Raw genomic sequence first — 17,182 nt, 5'->3', positions numbered from 1 at the left:
GCAGATAAGCAAGTTAATTCCGTGCTGCAAGCCATCACTGTAGCCATAATCAACTGACTGTGTATTGAAGAAATGTGATGTTTGAGATTATTCAGTCTTGACTTGGTTGTATCAGTGACCAAATGTTTACTTACTGAATTGAATGATTACTCCAAATCCTTGTCTTGTCTCCAGCAGTTTCAAGGCTTTTTCTCCGATACAGGTATTTATTTTTTTAGTTTATTTGTTACAGTTTTTGAACCAAATTTGAATGTCAACCAAGTTATTTAGAGTTTGATGTTGCTTCTCTAGTTACACTGCCACAGAATACAGAAAGACATCAGGGGCTGACCCTTAGCCTGAACTCTTGAAAACTGTAACTTTCACAGGCATAAATAAGTTTCAACTCTTTTGTATTAGAATCTGCCGCCTTTCCCAGGAGTTTGTCGTTACATACATTACAGTTTTTTCATGCAGGAGGACTGATGACTTTTCTTCCTTTTCTAGATTTTCATCAATAATGAGTGGCAAAATTCTGAAAGTGGGAGAATATTCCCAGTATATAACCCAGCAACAGGAGAGCAGATCTGTGAGATCCAGGAAGCTGACAAGGTAACGCATCCCATGAATGGGCAGAAATGTATAAACAGATCAAAGCAACAGGCCCAGAATAGCACCGCTGGACAGTTATTTATCATAGTTCCCAAACCCATCGTGTGATTACGGTTGTATAACGGCAAATTTCATAAGCCTGATAATGTTATTTACCTCAGTGCCTTTTGGTTTTTTTCTTCCTTCTTGACAGGTTGATACGGACAAAGCAGTGAGGGCAGCTCGCCTTGCTTTTTCTCTAGGTTCAGTCTGGAGGAGAATGGATGCATCGGAAAGAGGCCATCTTTTGGACAAGCTAGCAGACTTGGTCGAAAGAGACAGGGCAATTCTTGCTGTAAGTGGTATATGAAAATCAACAGTCAAATCCCCTGTCAGTTTTACATTCTGAGAGCAAATTAGTTCATAAATGTGTTAATATGAATTACATTTGAAAACTACGCTCAGCTTGATGGCTAAGATGGCTGTCTACTTAAGACCTGATCCAAAGCTCATAGAAGTCAACAAGAGTCTTCCAACTGACTCAAATGAGCTTTAAATTGGACGTCAGACAAATAAATGGGTGTGCACATACGTGTATGCCTGTTATGCACGCTTGTAACTCTTCTAAAATAAAAAAAGACTGAGTAAAGTGATTTGTGCTGATATTAAAGAAAAGGCAGGCGAAATGCTTACTGACACTCAAGTGGTTACATGAATTCTGGGTATTGCACTATTTCGCTCACGTATGAAGCCATCTAAACGGTGGCATTGTTAATGTAGTTTTCCGCATGTCAAATGCTTTGAACTAAGCTGGTGAACATCTTAATTCCAGCTTTGTCAACACTTAAATCATCTTACCACCAGTGTATGCTGTAAAATCGCCACAGGGAGAAGGAAGTGCACAGCAAATCAAGTTTACTCTGCCTGTCATTTGATTTGTATTTCCAGAGCCAAGTTCTTTACTGAATTGCACTGCAGGCAATGCCATTAATTGCTCTTGGGGATATAAGTCAGTGCAGAATTAGGCCTCCATTCTTCTCTATAGAAACTCATTTGACGGTTGGTGTGTTACACATGGGCGTACTTTGCCCATTCTTAACGATTTCTATTAGACAGCTATTGAGAATGAGTTAAGCTACTCAACATCTTAGGATATTTTATTGGATTGTTTTTGCTAAATGATCTTAGGAACCCCTAAGAGGATAGCTTATAAGATACTTTTAAAAATAGGAATATTAACTTAAAAATAAGGACATTAGCTTGTTAATTTATGAGCTTCCCTAGAGGAGAGTTTGTTTATTTGATGGCAATAAATAAACTGGCTGTACAGTATAGATATCTCAGACCTCAGCAGGAGTCTTGGCAGCCATATAGAGAAATTTTTATATTCACATCAATTATATAAAGCGGGATATGTCCATTCTTCTCTTTATGGATTCAGATCATTAATATGGGGTTACAAGGAGCCCCTTCTCAGCTGTTATCATTAACATAACAGAACCTAGTTTGACAGGCATTTTTATCTTGGCTCCTGATGAAAGCAATTTAGCATTTATATATCTGGACCAAACACAGTGGCTGTTAGGTCCAAAATACACACAGGCACATGTACATGCATGTGGATACACACACAAACCCACAAGACAGACAGACAGACAGACACACAAATAAACACACATACCCGCACACGTTCTTAAAATCATAGTCATTCCAGAATACTCCAGAAGGAACCAGATGATTTTGTTTTTAAGGAAAATGCTTTTAATTCACATTTGGAAAAAGAAGTAACAAAGGGGATCAGATAGTTGTTCTGAACCTTGTGGGTAAAGACGATGCCAAGATGTAACTGGTTGGTCTTCAGCAAAATCTTTCTCATGATTGAAGAGCTGTTAAGACAGTGAATACTTAAGTACAATAGTCTAAAAATGGTGCTGTGCTTATATCTCTTAACTTTTTCTTGTCCTCTAGACTATGGAATCACTGAACAGTGGCAAACCTTTCTTGCAAGCTTTCTATGTAGATCTTCAGGGAGTCATAAAAACCCTGAGGTATTATGCTGGTTGGGCAGACAAAATCCATGGAATGACCATTCCTGTAGGTAAGGGGGATTAAAGCACAGGTATGCACCTAATCTAATGCTAAATCAAATCGCTTAATAGATTACAGCTTCATGAAAGGTAGAAGAGAACCTTGTTTTGCTCTTATGTGTGTAGAATGTTGCTGAAGCAGATGGTGGGAAGTCAGCAAGGGCTGGAGTAGATGCCCTGCTATTGTTCTGCCCGACACCCATGTCCGAGAGAGTGTTTTGTTTCTTTTGCATGTGTCCATCTCAGAAGGAGATAGCTCAATACCTACATTTAAGTATTGTTACACCTCTAAAAATGGATGCAGTATAAGCCTGAAAACTACCTTGGAGCACATGAAAATAGTGTTAGCTGTCTGTTTAAGAAACAGTATGCTTACATATGCATTTTGTTTATATATGTCTTCTTACTGCCTATGCAAATCATTTTACTTAGGACTAACACTGGATCCAAATTAATTTATACTTTGAGAGAGTTTATAATGTTACTACAGAAAACTATACATACGTATAAGATATATTTTGTTATTTATGCTTCTTCAAATTATTCAGTGGGGTACGTTTTATATTGTATATATGAGATAAATTTTATGAGTGCTAGGAAATTAAGTTATTCTGCCCTTAGTTTTTGCTAAAGAGATAAGAAAAGAAAAGAAAAAATCCTTACCAATATTTTTATTTAATAAGTCTCTTCCTCCTGCTCCTCCCTCCCTGCTCCTCCCTCCCAGCTGTTTAACAAATACAGGCTGCGTTTGCTGTTGCGAACATATTCATTTACAGTCTGGAATAGATGTACCAACTGCTATAATTATGCAAAATGGCACATGATAGCAAAGAATGATTTTATGGAGGTGTAGTCATTAAGATGAATGTATTCATCTTTTACCTGCATAAAATAAATCTTTGGAAAAACAGCAAGGAAAAACAACATTTATACTATGGATTCTTTTTCGCTTCATGGTGCACTGTTCATTGCACATGCATGTTTAGTACACTTTTCTTAAGGAGACCAGGAAGGCACACTAACAGGTAAATGAATTTTGCTGTTACCCATCTGTTTCCATAAAATTACATTCTGTAACATGTTATCTGCAGTACAGTAGCTTGCCACCGTACAGCAAAGCACAAAACTATCAAAGTCAGGCAAGCAGATAAAGTGAAAACATGGCCCCAAAATTTTCATGAGGAAAACAGGTCATGTAACTCTTATGGTTACACAACATCACGGTGTTTCAGCTTATTAAAACTGCAGGGTGTACGGACTGATGTTTATCATCACTAGTATACTTTCACGAAAGAAATTACAATATTAATATTTCAGGTGTAGACTCTCCTGTAAGGACTCTTGAAGATTTCCACAGTCATTTGGGCTGAGATTCATAAATCCTGATTTTGCTGCTTGCACTTCAAATTTAAACATGCAAAAGTGCAGAGCACACCATAAATTCATATATTCAGCAAATTTCCTGTTCCCTAATCCCTTTCTCCCTGGTGAGTGAATGTCGCCTTCTCACTCGTTAGCCCCCCAGGTAAAAAGAATTTAGGTCAGGCACCAAAAGGCATTGCCAGGTTAAGGAGAATAAATATTCTCTGCTTATTCTTGTCCTCAAGTAGTGTATCAAATGAAAACCCTGATTTTTTTCAATGAGGTGGGCTACAGTGGGGGAGAGGAAAGCACATTTTCAGTAGGCTTTCCTAAATGCAAACTTTTGTGCTAACACAGTTATCAGTAGTGCAGAATCGTAAGTCCATTCACAGATTTTCAGGGTATCAATTAGTTCTACCTCTTGCTTTAACACTCCTCTCTATTCCTCTAGTTTCACACCATACATTTGTCATTCTCATAAAGCTATTTTCGAGCAAGGCTAGTGTTAAACAATGCTGCTCTTTACATTCACTTACCATCAGCTCATCAACGGAAACCAAACAAGACAAAAAAATCACAATAAAAACCCTATTAAATCTCCATCTCTTTCTGTTCAGTGTGCTAATAAATCTCAAACCTCCCAATCTTTCATATGTTTCTGTTGAGGTTTTCTTTTTCTCTAAAATAAAAATAGGCAAGTGATAGACAAGTAGAAGAACAGTGCATTTTGCAGTCACATTCCTGCTGCTCCCAGAGCTGCTAAAACCTTCAGGCTGCCCTTTGCTTGCTCCCACGAGTAAAGCCTTGATGATTTAAATTAAAACAGAATGGGGTTAGACTAGAAACTGTTAAACTAATACACTGAATGCAAGCAAAAATGTATCTTTGAATCAATATATGATCTGATAGGATAGAGCGTAACGAACCACCTTGGCTGTCCTCACCCACTTGTTTGCTGTGTCCTGCTACACAAGCCATGTGACTGTATTATGATTGTTATGCAAATAAAATATCTGGGATGGAGACTCCTGATGGAAATCTGAGCAAACACATCTGTGGAAGGTATTGCTGTCCCAAAGTGAGATCCCTGGATAAATGGGGCTTTCTTTCTGATTAAAAAATAAAAAACTTTGGGCCAGGTGCTAAGCAGCTGCAAATTGATCTGGCTCTATTAATGTCAGTAAGGACTGAAGAATGCCAGTTTGTATCAGCTGAGAATATTAAAAAAAAACTTTTAAGACGAATTTGTAGATTGGATGTGGGATCAGACTGTCAGACCGCTCTCAGGCAATGTTCTTCTGGCTGCCAGCTAGTACAAGGGGAAGAGTAACAATCACCAGCAACAGCACCTTAGAATAAGTGTCATTAGCATGACTTGTATAAACTAATCTAAAACTCTAAAATGTTTTAAAAGTCTCCTATTTAATTTCTGAGCACAGGGGAGCTTTCTATACTCACAGTTCAGAAAGAATGATTCACTTCATCAATCTTGAGTTACTTTGCCATGGTAATGGCTTATTTTACATTATGGACAAGGTGGCTCTTAGATACATCTTTGGCCTGTCCAGAGGCATCTGAAGCTTCTGAGTAACTTCAAGTCACATATGTTCACAAAGATATTGTTAGAAAGCAACCTCAAAATCCCATCTTAACAGTAAGTCTGTGGATGATGAACTTGGAAGTAGGTGTCAAAAAGGGCAGCTGTCAAGTCTAGTGGAGGAAAGCAGGGCAAGCAACTCTGCATGGGAGGTATTGCTCTGCAGAAAGAACGTTCTGCCTACGTTCGGTAGAGTTAACCACCATTGGTCTGACTTGGCAAGCAGGTTCAGCTTGTCTATAACTTTATGTTGTGAAGCACGCAAACATGTGGCAATGATTATGCAGTGACAATCTAAAGTCAGACAGTGCTAACGTAACTGTGTTACTGTTATGTTGCCACCATCCTTCTGGCTGAGAATCCACCTCTCACAATATTACCAAGTACAAGCTGATATTTTTAGCTGACTCCTCTATGTGTCTCTTGAGCACGTAGACAGTTTTGCCTGTATATAATTCTCTGTATTTTGACTCCTACTTTACTTCTGTCTGGTCTCATTATTCTTCCTATGGTCTGTGAACCACTGCTAGCATCCATGAAAGATAACCTAGAAAATCAAACTGATCATCTCAATTTGTGAAGTAAGTATTCTCATCTCCACTGGGAAGTTGCTAAGCATCTAGAGATCAAAATGGTGCAACGACATTTTGTCAATGCAGAGCAAACTGACTGATCAACTGTTTTCTTCCCCCTTTTCGTAATGTGAATCTCTTCTCACTCTCTCCCTCCCTCCTTTAGTTCCTCTGTTCTGTCCCTTGTTCTTGGTTGCAGACTATTGGTACCTTTCTTATAATTATTCTGTAGCTGGCCCCCAGCTGATGTATTAGCTACTCTAGCTCAGGTTTCTACTGAGCAAATCCTGTAAAGTAGATGTACACAAATAAGCAGACCTGAAAATAAGTTATTTCTATTCAAATTCAAGTTGAAGTCTTTACTTAAACCTAAGAAGCTTTATAGATTAACCCATTTATTGTTACCAGATGTATAGTACAGGACATTGCAGCAGGTTCCCAAAACGTACCCTCTGTTGTGAGGTTAGGTCTTTCTCCAACACTGAACAAGGCTGGCAGCAGCTCCAGACTGAATGGGGCAGGGGCCACCGCTGCCCGCACGCTCTCACACAGCATGAAGGGAAGCACATACCGCTGTGTTGGACAGTGACAACGGGACCAAAAGCACTGTAACCTCTCCTCTTTTTTCTCCCTTCCTCTGTCTGAACATTTCCTATCCTGGTAAGTCACCTTCTGTGATTAAGCCTAGGTAACCTTCTTGTCATTCTCACATACTTGGTTGAAATGATTTTTCTAAGTAAAGACACTCAAGTTTTTCTAGATGACCAATCACTACAGGCCAAGGGGCATATTCAGATCATGCCTTCAGGATAGCCCTTCTCTCAGCTGTAGCCTCACAGAAAAACATTTGACCTAAATTCAGAGGTGGTTTGAGCCTGGGATAGTTTATAAAGCTACAAGACTCAATTTAGGTACAAAAGTGCTGTGAATCTACTTTGCACAGATGCAGGCCAAGCACAGTAGCAAAGCCGATGGTTAGGCAATACCTTAACCGGTCCTCACACGGAGCAGGTCATTTTCCTGCTCTTTATCAATTGGGAAGAAACCTACATTACATCACAGCATGTATAACCTCAGCATGTCCACCCAGACCACCGGCAAGTGCTGAAGCAGCAGCAACTGTGCAGCTTTGTGAAAGAGCATGAACTCCATCAAGCCCCCGTGACAGTCACTTCTACCATCTGTGCAAAGTGAGCCAGCACAGGGCCGGCCGCTCTGAGCAGGCCAGGCCACGGGAAAGGTTCCCACAGACCACAGGCCTGGCCCCAAATCACAGATCTGTTTATTTCATGACCTGACTCAGGCTGCCCTGAACTCAACAGCGCATTAGTTAAGGACTGCAGATCCAGTGTAGCACTCACTTTAACTAATGATACCTCTCGCCCCTGGAGATTTTTGCCGTTTTTGTTCATCGAGACCTTAAAAATAATTATCAGATCAAAGAGTTAATTAAATAGTTCCCTTTAGCCTCATACCAGCCACACCTGCCATTTGTGAACATGCAATCTGTTTTTCCTGCATCTTTGTTGTTAGGATCATTTTTTGTCCCTATTCTTATTTCTGTCAAAAGTCCAGTGAGAAAAGCCCGTCATTTCCAAGTTTCCAGTGACTTGGTCCCTTCATTGATTTAGTCAAACCAAACCATTCACAAACCAGAAGTGAAAACTTTTCTTATTCTCTGGTGTGTTTTCCAGACAACACATCCAACTTTTCTCTGTCAACTTAAATTGACCACCTATTTAGCTTGAGGCCATTTCTGATACAGGCCTTGTTCTGTGGGCCAGCTATCAGAGCACACCTATATGATGACCCCTGTATTTTCCTTAGTGTTGTCCTCTGCATTAAGTTATGCTCAATGACACATCAGTCGCAGGCTTCCTCTCTTCATTCCACATCTACAGATTGTGGTATATCATTCCATTACTTCTAACTGCCTGTGTCTTCAATGGAAGATGAGTGGGATGTATGTTACTCTGGTATCACACATCTGCTTGTGTATATATCTTTATATTGCTGTGTTCCAGTCATGCCTTTCAGGAAATTGCCTTTGTGACTCTTCTTTCACCTCTCTCACCCTGAAATCAGCTGAGGCCAGTAAGTGGCTTCCTTGCTACTGCCTTTTTTTCTGTGGTACAGCTTGTCCTCCTTCCCAAGGAGCAAAGCAGGTGACTTTCTGATGGGATGCCTGCTTCCTTTGTTCTACAGAAAGAACAATTAGGTTGCTCCTGAACCTAGGTTTCCCATGCCGGCTCTTGAAAAAACATTTCCATGACTTCTTTATTTCTTTTACTGCCATCAAAGGCTGATCCTTAGAGCTTCCCCCCCCCTCTATTTTTTTTTTGTTCTGCCAAGTCAAACTGCACTTGAGAGTAACCATGCTCATCTGTTTCAGATGGAGATTATTTTACGTTTACAAGACACGAACCCATCGGAGTGTGTGGACAGATCATCCCTGTGAGTATCTCTACTAGCGCTTTGTATTTATTTTCATTTGAACCAGCTCTCTTTAAAGACACATAAAACATGGTCCTCAGCTATGTGTGTTTTCCATTACGAAAAAAGCTGAGCTCATATTGTTGACATATCTTTAACAGCCTCCCTGCAAATGCTTATTTGAACATGCTAATAGGGTTTAGGCTCTGTTATTAGGAGTTAAGTTCTCAAGTCATAGAATTCTCATGATTAAAACAAGCAAAGCAAAACACAGTGTTAATATGCTGTCAGTGGTTATGGATGTTCACACAACTTATGGAAAATTGATGCTTTGCTGTGGTAGTCTTTTTATTTATTTAGTTTTTACTGTGATTTAACAGGCTCCTCAGTTCCTGGGAGAATGTGATGCATTTTAATTCCATTCTTTCCTGCTATTTCTTTTACAAGGCTGGAGGAGAAAAGGAAACTCCAGGAGACGTATCGTTACAATTAATGTTGTGTAGCTAATAAAAGACATGAAATGTTTGTTTTATTTGTTATGAGAGAGAAACACGGCACTTCATCAAATCTAATACTCCCCCTACACCCCAATATACATCCTTAATAAACTCTTGCTGAACACTGCATGGGAATTACACTGAGAAGCTAACTTTTTCAGAAGAACCAGTTAACAGGTTTGGCAGAAATTTCAATGGGAGGCTCACATATAGCTAGTAAAATATTGTGTGGAAGCTTTTTTCCTTGACAAAGCACTAGGGAACTAATCAGGACATTCTCTGAAATTTTTGTTGATGTTTTTTATTTTGTTCATGTTAACCACAAAACCACTGAACAGCAACATGCAGCAATTCCATTAAAAGAGGAGCAGCCAGAAAAGAATACTTTAACAATGTTAAGCCCTTTTTCCCTATTTATATTTTCTGTTATATCATGTCTTTGTTAAGGGGTGGCTATTGTGTTTGGCACTCTGGAGAAACTCAGAGAAACATGCAAACGGCTCAGAGAGTCTGTAGCTACACCCGTCCTGCAAACACCTACACATTCTCCTAACTTGACTCGCGAGTGGTCCTTATGAATGAATGATTCCACAGCTCCGTCCCCATTCTTCAGTCAAGCACATGGATAAGCATTTGCGAAATGACAACCCCAACATCTAACCCCAAAGCTGCTGGACATCTCGTAGGCTTGTCTCATTGAGCTTAACTGACAGATCTGTTGAAGAAACTTGTCCACAGGCTGAAGATCATGCCAAAAGCAGGATTTATTTAGTTTAGATTTGTAAAAGTCTTTGTTCCGGGTACCGAGCCATCTACCATACTTGTTCTTTCTTCCCCCAGGTCTGTGCTCCAAAACTTCAACATGGCTGTCATAAACATCTATTCTAACACTCTGCTAATCTGTTACATATTTCCTCCACAGCTACCAGTCACAGAGTACAGCCCCTGGGCCACTGCGTGCACTTTGCCATTACACTAACAAATATGTTATTGCAAAAATAAAATTAAACAGCAAGCCTAACACTAAACTCCTCATCCTCTTTCACATCCTAGCTTCCATCACAACATACGCTCTTTGGCAGCTTTGTAGCATAAACAGGGCTATATACTACCCTATAAAACTCAGCAGATCTCTCCTTGCCATACCATTAGAAGTGCAGGCTGTCAGCACGCTGTTGGCCCTATAGCTCCCCTCCCAGGTTTATATACTAGAGATGGAATTAAAACATCACTTTGTCTCCAGAGTTTATAAACAACTGAGGGAGTAAAAAATTGGGTGTTCGGTGAAGGAAAGACAGTTGTGTATTTTTTTAAGCTAGCCAGGGGCTAGAGAGATGTCCGTGAGAGTGGCAGCTGATATGCATCAGGCAATAATACATTCTGGCCCGCGGCTGACTCTTTGTGACTGATATTTTCTATTTTCTTTCCAAAGGAGATTATTATATGCATTCGTAAGAGTGATTGTGCAAACGCAGTTATTTTATTACTCTGGCATTTCCACTGAAATCAGCAGGTCTATCCACTTAACCTGTTAGTATCAGGCCTTAATGCAGAAAGGCTTGTTACTCTTATCTTTATCCACAACTTGTTTGTGCATCAAACTAATATAATCCAGTACGTCTGCTGCTGCAGTTAAATGAAGTTGAAATTAATGATGATATAAAATTTCATATCAGCAAAGAGTGTTTCTCAACTTGGTTTTTCTTTTAATGTCTTCCATATAAATTGCTCAGCAAGAAATTTTCAAGAAAATGAAATGCTTTGCCTGAGCATTGACATTTATGGGCTTTTTATTATAATCCCATCAATTAAAGGTGATATAATTTTGAGCACAAATTTTATATCTTAAGATGTATTCAGGGATAGGAAATTTACATCCTATCATGCTTCAGCATGAACAAACAGTTCTTTCCAAATATATGAGAAGGAAGAACTATTTGTCATGGGAGAATTAAAAGTGCCAATTGCAAAACAGTAAATGAAATGAAAAAATTGTGACTAAAAAAATTAACAGATAACAGAAGATTCTTTTATTAAGACTGCGGGTGGGGGCTGTATTTCTTTGAACAGGAGAGAAAGAACTAAAAGGTCACTGTTGTCGCTTTCTTAATGGCAGTAATTAAAAAAAAATCCTTGCTTTGTGCTGGGAAAGATTTATGTTTAGGATCAGCCTGAGAAATAAGTGAGGTAGCAGCTTGACATCTTGAAAACAAAACACCACTGCAATATTTTTCCATCTATCAACTTTTATTTTTTTCTACAGTGGAACTTCCCCCTGCTGATGTTTGCATGGAAGATTGCTCCAGCTCTGTGCTGTGGCAATACAGTAGTTATTAAACCAGCAGAACAAACACCACTCAGCGCTCTCTATATGGGAGCCCTCATCAAGGAGGTAAGAATAATTGACAGGAATAATGTCTCTGTTTCTCCTTGTGGGGAAGGAACTACCAGCACATGCCTGGTTTAACGTGCTCTGTCAGTTTTCATAAATTGTGCTTCACTTCATTCATTCCTATTTCGACAGGCTGGCTTTCCACCAGGAGTTATCAATATTTTGCCAGGATTTGGTCCAATTGTTGGTGCAGCCATAGCATCTCATGTCGGCATCGATAAAATTGCTTTTACTGGATCCACTGAGGTAAGAGGATTCATGGATATGTTACTGTAAAATGTCAGTAAGTACTTAGGGAGATAGCATTAAGTCCTTGTGCTGCATTTCTCACTGTCACCAAGTAAAAGAGCTACATCTAAATAACAGTGGTCTGTCCTTCCCAGCTAAACTTATGTACCGCAGAACTTGCAAAGCAGAAATGGCTCCCTTCCTCCAGCCCCTGCTGTGCTCGGCACCTCAGCACAGGAGATACGCCTGGAAAAATATTGCTGGGATTTCCTGTGGGCTTATGAGGATGTGAATCACATGCAAGTAGGCAGAACATCCCGTGTATATCACAGCACATATAAATGCTGCTTTAGCATCCATAATTTGTGTATCTTGGCAAACTTGGGGAAAAGGGGAGAGGACGGGGGTAAACTGGGGCAAATGTACTTCAACTTTGATGCTGCATTCAAGTATATTGAGGAGGAGGAGGTCTAAAAAGGAAGGAGTGCAGGGAAAAAAAGATTGTCCAAGGTATCTGTTCCCAAAATGATGGAAAGAAGCTGGCCAGAAGATGAGGAGAGTCAGTGGTCTCCTGGATGCCAAAATGTCTTGCTATGAGTCTATGACGCAGATGTTACAGAGGAGGTTCGGTCTGAAGACAAAGGCTGTAATCTACAGAAAGAGTAGTGAATCCCTCAAAACTCAGATCGTGCCTTTCTCTCAAATATGTGCAAAGCTGGCTGTTATCAAGGTTGGGGCGGGGATGATAGAGGTACTCCAGACTGAAGTCACAGGAGAAGGGGCCTTATCTCATCGTCTGAAGGCAGACAGAAAGGAATCTCAGTGGGAGTTGCAGGGCTGGTTATATTTAGAGAGTGCTAAACCCAGCCCTTTTCAATTCAAAATCTGACAAACTATTGTATGGAGGGAGCTAAACCCCAGGGATCCAGTCTCTCTTTGATATGTCTGCCTCCCACTCGTGGCAGTGGTATGCATCCCAGGGATACTGCTCTTCACCGTGAGTCAATTTATTTTTGATTTGAGTTGATAAATTCACTGACCAAGCAGCCCTACTAGACGTGTGTGGGTATCTCCCTGGTGGGCCCAGGGATTGCAGAAACCAGCTCAATTATTTCAAATAAATTATCCTGGTGGGATTAGCCTGTGATCGAGTTTGGAAGTCACCATATACAAGCCTAAATTACCAGCAAGCTGTAGCTGCAGTCATAGGCCTAATTTGCACACACAGAGTTGTTTTGCAATTACTATATGCCTGTTCATTAATTTTTTATGGCAATTTTAGATTATAATATACACAGGTTACATTCTAAGTCAATGGCAACATCAGATTTTAGATTATTCTGTGGAACTACTCTAGTCATTACATCTCCCGTAACCAATTTATATTAGCATCCTGTAATACTGAAAACCTTAATATGAGCTGATTACCCCCCATAAATTAAGTTGAAACAATTGTTTTCATAAAGATATGTGGTCTCTGTTTAAGATAAATATTCTATTATACAGGATGTTGCACTGTTTGGAGGAGGAAAAACACAGATGGGTTAGGTTTCAAAGTTGTCTTTTGTAGCCAAAATAAATTTTTATTGTAGTTCCAGACAGCTTTAGTTTTAATAGGCGTTTAAACTCAAAAGCTGTGGGTTTTATACTAACTCAGTGCCTACCTTTAAAAGCCTTACTAATAGGAAGTGAAAAGCATTACAGAGATGAAAAAGCAATTCTCCACGAACCTAAAGCAAGAACAGATGGAACGTTTTAATGCAGAGTTAGTGTAAACTATTCCATATTGTTTCTGATTTCCTGTAACACTGAATTTTTGCAACAGCAAGTCAACATTGTAACATTTTAAACACAATGCTGTGATATGAGCTGTGCTAGAGAGTCTTCGACTTCTCCAGAACAGATTTCAATTTCTAATGAAATAATAATAATGGAAATATTTTGTCTCTCTGCTCTTGTCTGAGGCTTGTCAACTATACAGTCCACTGATGTGGATGTTTGATCGCCATCAGATACATAAATGCCATGATATTACTTCCATTCCCCCTTTTCATCCAGGTGCTAGTTAAGGCAGTTAATACTTTCAACTTGAGCAGGTTAATGGTAAAACCTCTCAGTACAAAAGCAGAGATCTTCAAGTTCAGATGTCTGAAGCACAGGTTTTTCTCAAGTTTTCACCATTATGTTCTTTTGGAAGAAAACACAAATTCTTTACCTTTGAAGTATATGCTTATGGCTAATGAAAACTCCCCACTTGCCTGTAAAATCACAAAAACCAGGCTATTATTATCTATTTCCTGCAAAGTTTTTTTAAAGGCAGAAAAAAGGTTGTTCTTCCTACAAAAAATTTAATGGTAATGTTTTCCAAAATTTGCAGAATCCAATCCATACAAATATGAGACAAAAGGCCAAGCTTATGACCTAACTCACTAAAGCCTGACATAGCCCCACCAAAGATCCATCCAGTCTAGCACCTTATCTTGCAGCATGACCAGTAACAGATGCTTATAGAAGAAAACAAGTGTAGAGTGATCCTTTCCTTGCTGCAGCCTCACAGCTTCTGGTAATCAACAATTTAAAGCCTCCCTGAGCCCGAAGGTGGACAGTTGTATTTGACAGCAACCAATGGCTTTGTTGTCCATGCATTAGTCCAGTTACCTTGGAAAGTCCTGACTATTGTGACGCCTCAAGCACATGCCTATGCAATGAAAACACATAAATGACTTCTAATTTATGATACTGATTCCTAATTTATGATGTTGGTCCAGTTTGCACTATTTCTTTTCCGTTCCTTAGATTCTCTAGTGCTTTGAAAATTGTTTTAAATAAGAATATTTACTTTTCACACACTCCCCCCCAAATAATATGTGAAAAATCATAAAGACCTCTTTTTCTGCGTTACCATCACTGTTTGATTCCACTTCTCTCCCTCTTTCCTTCTGACCCCTCCTTTTATGAGTTAATTCACGCATATTAAGAGTAGTCAGCCAACACTTTCATCCCTTAGCCTGCTTCTTATGAAACACCCTCCCGTGGATCACCTCCTCTCCCGGTCCCCTAGTGCATGGCTCTCAAAACTTTTCCCTCTACAGCTCACTAGGAAGGGTTCTGCAGACACCCGGCAGGCTGTGAATTTCACTTTGACAACTGTCACACTGAAAGAAAAGCATACCAAGTAGGAAAGCAAGCCTAAAAATATTGTGCCGCCTTAGATTCCAGCAGCTTTCTTGGCTTTTCTGCTTGCTTTGCTTCATACTCTTCAGCAGCTTGTTTGATATGGGCATTTAAACAAAAGTGTTTATTTTTACTGTGTTGTTTTTAGTGAACCAGGGCTAATCCATGATCCTCCTTAATTACGGCACTCTCCTCTCAGGCTTCACTGACACATTTTTTCCTCATTTTCCACAATCAGATGAAACTTAAACTGGCAAATCAATCTTTCTTGCAGCCAATCTGACCATGTCAACACTTGCTCCTAGCCCTTTCCTCCCTTCCCATGAAAGCCAAAAATCAATTTAAATATCTCATTATGTCTTACTGTATTTCTCCTTGATCTTTCTGGTCGCTAGGTGTAGGGGGAAACTCTCACTCACCAGGACCTTGGGAGTGGTTCTGTAAAGCTCAGTGATCTCCCACATTATGCGAGTTGTTCACTATATATACCTTTCCATTTTACTCTGCCCCTCTCTGCTTCAGCTTCTTCATTGTTCCACGTATTCCTGTCTATTTGAGTTCCTTTTAAAAAATTACTTGGAACAATTTAACTAAAATAAAACTCAGTCATTTCTATTTTCTGAGCTTAAGAACAGATCCAAGGTCAGGATGTCTGGCTACCCATGTGTCTGCTGTTGGGCCGCAGAGCTCAGAAGTACAGAAGAGGTTATACACGTCTCTTCTCTTCCCCAGTTAAATGAACAGTGGACCTTATTTATTTCCAAGACAAATGCTGCTGAGGGGACAATTTTTACACATATCAGAAATGCAGAGAGGTTCTTCATATTACGTTATTTTCTGAACGAAGTTTTGCTAAGTAGCAAGGTGAGAAGCCTTCAAATAGCAGAGAAAAGCAGACATTAGAAGCTGCTTTACTCTTCATTTGCTTTTATTTCCACTCAAATCTGTGAATTCAGTTACAGACTTTGCAAATACAGCCACTGCGACTGCTGTGAGCTCTCTGGCCATGTCTGTATACGTGTGCTCCATTTGAATGGGATCTGGGTACGCATAAGTTTCTGGCGCATATAGAATAATGGGGTGCAATGTGTTCTAGGCTCAAGATCAGAGACTATTATGGAGAGCAAGAAGTTATGCATTTAAAAATATGTGCATTTAAAACACTGGCTGGATTAAAAAATTGTATTTTTCTTGTTGCAAAAGTCTAATTAGTTCTAGTAACTTCTGTTCAAAAACAAGTGTGTTACCTCCAAATCAGAGTGGCTGACAACTCTCTTCAGTTGTTAAATGCTCTCAAGATGAGAATTATAGATAGCACACAAAACATTTGAAGCCCTGGCCAACAAGAAATGTATCCTAAGTGGCGGCTTTCCACTTTGTTCAAACTATGTCCCATTAAAATGCAGACAGATTAAAGATAGGATTCAGGTCTGTGTTCATGCAATTCTGTAGAGTAACCCAAATAAATATCCAACAAATTGGTCTGGATGCCTGTGTAAACAAAAGGTCTATAAACAACTGCAATAAACCCCAGCAAAAGAGTCTGCATTTTGCTTGGCAGAATGTTTTCTTTATGCACTTAGATTAACAAACCATGATCTCATCGTTAGTCAACAAGATACTAGAGAGACCATCAAAGCAAACTACAGGAGAGTCGAGTTTGATTCATGCCAAACAAATGTTTGTAGCTAACAGCTGTATTACCACTGATTCTAATTTACTCAGCAGGATTCTCCTTTCATTTCCGAAGTGAGATGAATGTCACAAATGCATGATGTAGACAGAATGTCTACCTACTGCATGAGCAATGAGTTGTGTCAGCTCTCCTGGATCACACAATCTCTTGCTGAGTTTGGATATCATGAAGAATTACATCCTGGCATTTTCTACTTTGGCAACAACAATCCTAAAGTCTGAGAAGTCTGTTAGCTTTCCATGCCACACACATGCCCTGTTCAAAATAAGGAGGATTTAAGGAGGCTACATTATCATTCATTCTTCCTTCTGCTAAATCATATCTTGGACAGCTTATGCCTCCCGACCGAAAAGAGTTTGTTTCCCTTTTCCTTCCTTGGTATTTCTGGTAGAATTTAGGGAGCTGTCCTTGGACAACTGTTGTGCCTCTTTGCCTATAAAAGATACATGTCAAAAGGATTTGCCTTCTTAAAACTGAAACAAATAGGGTGGTGTATCAGCCCTATCAAACGTTAACAGGAGTTTAGACACGGACTTGCATGGGGCCAGGATTTAACTTAGGGAATAAATAAGCC

The 17,182-nt window shown here is 39.6% G+C and overlaps 1 protein-coding gene across 4 annotated transcripts in view; it reads left to right on the top strand.

Moving 5' to 3' along the window:
* The window catches only part of ALDH1A2 (aldehyde dehydrogenase 1 family member A2), a 57,725-nt gene that overhangs the window by 24,058 nt on the left and 16,485 nt on the right, over positions 1-17,182 (top strand). The window contains exons 1-7 of one of the 4 annotated variants that reach the window (XM_074156470.1): positions 244-261; positions 487-591; positions 785-925; positions 2,539-2,668; positions 8,581-8,642; positions 11,382-11,510; positions 11,643-11,756. In XM_074156470.1, the coding sequence (XP_074012571.1) occupies positions 851-925; positions 2,539-2,668; positions 8,581-8,642; positions 11,382-11,510; positions 11,643-11,756 (510 nt within the window). In that variant the 5' untranslated portion in view covers positions 244-261; positions 487-591; positions 785-850. Of the gene's footprint in view, positions 1-243; positions 262-486; positions 592-784; positions 926-2,538; positions 2,669-8,580; positions 8,643-11,381; positions 11,511-11,642; positions 11,757-17,182 lie in introns of those variants that run through there. The other 3 variants (XM_074156468.1, XM_074156469.1, XM_074156471.1) reach the window with 3 other exon arrangements.

This window comes from Numenius arquata, chromosome 11 (assembly GCF_964106895.1).
Source record: "Numenius arquata chromosome 11, bNumArq3.hap1.1, whole genome shotgun sequence".
Classification (NCBI taxonomy): domain Eukaryota; kingdom Metazoa; phylum Chordata; class Aves; order Charadriiformes; family Scolopacidae; genus Numenius; species Numenius arquata.
This window is presented reverse-complemented; position numbering and strand designations above follow the sequence as displayed.